Here is a 6000-nt window from a genome sequence, read left to right on the forward strand (position 1 = left end):
TAAATTAATTAATTATTTTTTTAAATTTCTGGCTGCTTTGGGTCTTCGTTGCTGCATGCGGGCTTTAACTAGTTGAGGCGACGGGGGCTACTCTTTGTTGTGGTGCACAGGCTTCTCATTGCGGTGGCTTCTCTTGTTGCGGAGCATGCCGCAGGCTTCAGTAGTTGTGGCTCGCGGGCTCTAGAGCGCAGGCTCAGTAGTAGTGGTGCACAGGCTTAAGTGCTCCGTGGCATGTGGAATCTTCCCAGACCAGGGATCGAACCCTGTCCCCTGCATTGGCAGGCGGATTCTTAACTGCTGTGCCACCAGGTAAGTCCCTAGAACTATATGACTCTCTAACTCCATGCATGCAAAACTAATTAAAGTTTTTTTTTTAAATTGTATTTGTTGGGCTTCCCTGGTGGCGCAGTGGTTGAGAGTCCTCCTGCCGATGCAGGGGACACGGGTTTGTGCCCTGGTCTGGGAAGATCCCACGTGCTGCGGAGCGGCTGGGCCCGTGAGCCGTGGCCGCTTAGCCTGCACATCTGGAGCCTGTGCTCCGCAACAGGAGAGGCCACAACAGTGAGAGGCCCGTGTACCACAAAAAAAAAAAAAAAAAATTGTATTTGAGTCTGGTGGTAATTTGATACACTGGTTTGGGATCTAGCAAGCCTCCCTTAGTTTTCTTGGTTTGAATTGGAACAGACTAGATCCAAAAAAAGTACATTGAAACAAGTTCCAGATTCGTTAAATCACTTTTCTACCCATCTGGGCAAGGCAAAAGAATAGGCTGGACAGAGAAGACTTAACTCCTTTCCCTGTTTTTTGCTGGCTTACTCACCAAACCTTATACTAAAGTCTATACCACTGAACACTGGTATCCTTGCCCATGGATACCACTAGATACTGTGTGAAGTGTTTGCTAGAATACTTCACTTTTTACTTTATTTGCTCTTCAACTGTTATTTATAATGAGTGTACTTTACAGAGTGAACTTTATAATGAGTATATTTTACAGATGGAAACACACACATACACACACACACCAAGATTCTTAGTTAGTTCATAACCTGTCCTCATGCATTTTGACCCAACTCAAAATAATCTGATTGGAAAGAAGGAATATCAACATACAAAGCACAGAATAACCAAGCAAGCTCATCCCTAATAAAATATTGCTCATATCCCAACAGGTAAGTCTAAAAGATATAAGTGATGCATGCTAAGTAGCTGGTGCTAAATATAACGCCCAGGTATCACAAGGTAGAAATAAGTTTTCAAGTTCTCTATAGAATATATACTACTTAGAAAAGTTTCATTTCAAATAAATGAGAGTTTACTCTTTGATGTAATTTGCTAACTTTCTTTACAAGCAATAAAACTTAAAATTTATCTCCAAACTACCATGATTCATGCTTCTTTTGTGCTCCACAGTGCCTAGAACACGGTTCTTTTGCGCTCCACAGTGCCTAGAACAAAGTACTAGTGGATACCAAGAGTCACTGACTGATGGAAATTAACCTAATGAATTAAATCAATGGGGGGAAAATCAATAATGTTGAGTAGAATTTCTCTGCAACTCCTTAAACAATGTTTTATAAGATTTTACCTAGTATTGATTAATATACATTATTTTACCCTGTATTAGAGAGCACTATATATATATAAACTGAATGGAAGGCTGGCTTTATTCTGCCCCATAGGTTTTCTTCTTTCTTGCTGCTACCTTATAACAAAATTGCCTTCTCCTTGATGAAAAAAACTCAATAAAGAATTCACCTTCATCAAGCTCAGCTTTTACTAAACTTATTTTATCACAGATCCATTCCTTACCCTCACCCCATCACATCCAGAAAAACTTCATCTTTTAAAATCTGTTCACGCATATTATATCACTTCTGATTCTCTGAACCACAGTATGAGGAAGGTAGACCATGTACTATTAGCTCCACTTTACTTATGAGAAATTGAAGTTCACAAAGATTGAATAACTCATGTAGGTCTGATGGGTAGTGAAACACTTGGAACCAAGTTTTCCAATTCCAAGCCCAGTGGCTCTTTTCACTACATCACACCGACTCTTTGACAAAATGGAGTAAACCCTGAGAGCTAGAACTGGGAGAATTATAATGGGGATATGAGTCATTTTCTCAAATGGTTACTTTGTAATAAACATATATTAGAAAGCAATTATTATCAGCTTAATAGCTATCATAACTTGACAACATATCAAATATAAATTATATTTCAAGTTCTTTAATCATGTGATACAACTGACATTAATTTAAGGACTGCAAATAGTCACAAGAATAAAACTGAAGAAACTAAATCTCTTAATCATCTTTATGACACTGCTACATCTGGTACTATAGTCTGTAGTCTGATTTTAAAGCTTAGCTCAGAGGTATTCTCGACACACTTTAAATGTAGAAAAAACAGGAAAGTTGATTAGAACTGCATTTTTAAAATATCATTTCTTCCTTATTTTAATACTAAAATACCAGGGAAGAAAGTTCCATCCACTTACCTCAGTAACTGGCTGCCCCTGATGTGTCAAATCCAGTTCTTGAGGGCGTGTTACTTTATCAATATCCAAAGAGTCCATGCTAGAGGCTGCAGAAGTGATGCTTGAACGAGAGGAGTTACTAATAGAGCGTACTTCAGCATCACTCACTGTGCCCGCTGATGCTGTTCTCCTGTGCTGATTAGTTACTAAGGACTTAGTATCTTCTAGTACAGACTGCTGAGCAGCCTCATCCATGCTCAAGGAGGCCTGTTCTAACTGTGCAGTGATGTCATCCAGGGAGTAGTTGGCATGAGACGGTTTAGTTATCCTATTAGATGAAGAAGACAATCCTTTCAAGGTGCCATGTTTCGATGTATGTCGGCTAGCAGGTAACTTCTGAGTGGCTTTTGTTTCTGTGATTTGACGCTTACTATTTCCTGCACCAATACTGCTGAGCTCCTGCTCTATTGAGCAAAGATCGGCCATTAGGGCATCCAGATCCACAGTTTCTCCCTGATTCAGAGCTTCTGCAATGAACAACATGCATGATGTTTCCAGAACACAATGAATTAGAATTTATACATTCTATTATAAATCAGTTAAAGAATGCCACGGGAAAAGCAAAAAAATTCATCCTACTGGGCCTAACGCCTATCAAATACAGGATTTCTAACAGTTTTTTTGTTTTAAATTCCAAGAGAAAATTTTAGAAGCAAAGAGTCCATCTTTTAAGATTTGTAGTAATCATAGGAGAATAAAATTATGAGTTGAAAGATAAAAATAATGGAAAAATTGTATACTGTTCCATGGTTTTAACCACGTCCCCCATGCAATTTTTTACCAGAGGCTCTAAGTTGTTAATATGACCATTGCCCTGGTGGAGATATTAATACCTAAAGATCTGAGGGCATAAAAAGAGAAATGTTAAGCCCTAAAAAAGTTACAGATTGAAATGTCAGTTCCAAGAACTAAAAGCTGACTAGGTAGAGTTCATTAAATAAAGGCCAGAGGGGCTGGTTTTAAATTAATAACCAGTAATTTCACTTTCACTGGACTTTATTCCAGTGAAAATACAACAATGCAATTAAGTTTGTTGTAGGATTCTACCTGAGTATGTACTTTGTCAATTATTAATAACTCAACTAGAAAACTATTTTAGTTATGTTCCAGTTTGCTTTTTTCTGTGATCGTTTGAATTAGTAATAAAATGTACAAATCAAGAAATATAAGAACTCAGTCAAGTTATCCATATATGGTTTTTATATTGAGCTATTTGTAATTGTTACTGTATTATTTCCACATTATATAACTTAATACACTGTTTTACATTTTATTTCCAATTACATCTTACCATTCAAGTTGTATATGGAGAAGCGATAAGAAAAATTGGCCATGTTTGTTTCCTGGCGAAGAGGAGATCTTTTTATTGGTTCCGTGGGCTTGTCAGAATCCAAACTCTTTAAAAAACAAAGTTTAATAAGTCATATTAAATTCAGGCTTCAATTATAATAAAAAGATGAATAAAGTGTTTTTTTATGATTAAGTGAACTGTCATATAATAGTTAATACAACCAAAGTTCTTCTAAGTAATAGCCTTAAGGAAAAGTATAATTGGTTTTCATATCATTTTGGTTATAGTTTCTTCAATTTTTAGACATACGCTTACTTAAAGCACTTGAGATAGTTACAGTTTGGAGTAAATATCTTTCCAAATATTGAATACATCAAGTATAGTGACTGAGCTCGTTTTACATAAATTCACTATAAAATAAGCTAGGTATATGAATATGGGCATGGTAAGATAAGAAATAAAAAGGAATAATGCAGAGATTGTTTTCTCTCTCCTCAAAGGAATTTGTTTTTGGTCCAACAGAGCCTCATTCTTGGAATGAATTACCCTGAAGATAAGGCACAATTCTGGACTCAAAATTATGAGACCCAAGATCTTAATAGATCTTAATGGCTACAACTTCAAACAATGATGGAATATCCTTGTCCTTTTCAGGCTCTACTAAGGTGAGGGCAAACTGTAACCAGCTATACTGCCTGTGGTTAAGTCTACAATCACACTGAACTTCAGGGTATGGTGTCTTGTAAGTTAACTCACCACCTTTTAATTTTTTTATATTTAAGATTTTTAAATTTTTAAATTTATTTTTGGCTGCATCGGGTCTTAGCTGTGGCATGCGGGATCTTCGCTGAGGCATGCAGGATCTTTTGTTGTGGCACGCAGGCTTCTCTCTAGTTGTGGCGTGCGGGTTTTCTCTTCTCTAGTTGAGGCGCGTGAGCTCAGGAGTTGTGGCACACAGGCTTAGTTACCCTGTGGCATGTGGGATCTTAGTTCCCTGACCAGGGATCGAACCCGTGTCGCCTGCACTGTTAAGGTGGATTCTTTACCACTGGACCACCAGGGAAGTCCCAACTCACCATCTCTTTAAATGACACTTTTTTTCTCTCCAACCTTTCTACAATAAGGAAGATAAGGTGTTTACAACAGAGAAATTCAAAGAAAGGGTCAATAGTTATTTAGTGTCTATTTAAATAAATTTGTAAATACTACGATTAGTCTTTTAAAATTTTAATTTCTCTTTATAATTATCAAATAGATTTCAAATGAAAAAGAACGCTGAATAGTCTATTTGTAGAATCATGGAATTAGATTAGAATGCTATCTTCTTTATTCATTTGTTTCAATTGAATCCATTTAGATAGTGTCCATCCAGTTTTTAAAACTATCATCTGAAGGAGATACACAGCCATTCAGTGTCTTATTTCAAAGTTTCGGGAAACAGCTAGGAAATTCTCCTTTAACCTCAAACCAAATTCTTCCGCTGCAATTTAAGGCCTAATCCTCCTTCTCTCAGTGGAAATGAAGAATAGTATGTAGGTAATGTTTTCAGTAAAACTTGAATATAACTGAAAACATATTAAAATTCAATCTATTCATCAGTTCAAATAAACAAATACTTATTATAATTATCTGCTGTGTCCATGGTGCTGGGGCAAAATGGGAAATAATAAGAAATACTCCTTGATGCCAAGAAATGGGTAATCTAGTAGAGTGGTTGTTTTGCTTTTTTTTTTTTTGGCAGCGGGTGGAGTCGGGGTGGGAGTGGAGGTCATTGAGAATGTGATAAAAGCCATGAAACTTCTTCCAGAAAAATGCAAATACATATAAAATTTTGCAAACAATTTCAGATGTTTCAACAACCACTTAAAACTTAAAACTGATTTAATATAAAGTTGAAAATCCATTAACATCGTTTGGGTAATACAGGTGCATAGATGACTCTGTAGTTAACTAAAATGAGGAAATAAACAAGAATTTAAGTTTCAGCCACCAACTTAGTAAGTAAAATATTTTTTGAAAATTTCTGAAGTGTTAAAAAGCAACTGGCTAGCATCGAGCCACGTTATGCAATAGTTTTGTTTGTTTGTTTGTTTTTTTGCGGTACGCGGGCCTCTCACTGCTGTGGCCTCTCCCATTGCGGAGCACAGGCTCTGGACGCACAGGT

General features: G+C 36.8%; 1 protein-coding gene across 5 annotated transcripts in view; it reads right to left on the reverse strand.

Moving 5' to 3' along the window:
- The window catches only part of RAPH1 (Ras association (RalGDS/AF-6) and pleckstrin homology domains 1), an 88218-nt gene that overhangs the window by 47484 nt on the left and 34734 nt on the right, over window positions 1–6000 (reverse strand). For all 5 annotated transcript variants that reach the window (XM_024124535.2, XM_024124537.2, XM_055089519.1 and 2 more), the window contains exons 3-4: window positions 3837–3942; window positions 2507–3012 (exon numbers count right to left, since the gene is read on the reverse strand). In XM_024124535.2, coding sequence (XP_023980303.1) covers window positions 2507–3012; window positions 3837–3942 — 612 coding nt within the window. The remainder of the gene's footprint in view (window positions 1–2506; window positions 3013–3836; window positions 3943–6000) is intronic.

This window comes from Physeter macrocephalus, chromosome 2 (genome assembly GCF_002837175.3).
Source record: "Physeter macrocephalus isolate SW-GA chromosome 2, ASM283717v5, whole genome shotgun sequence".
Taxonomy (NCBI): domain Eukaryota; kingdom Metazoa; phylum Chordata; class Mammalia; order Artiodactyla; family Physeteridae; genus Physeter; species Physeter macrocephalus.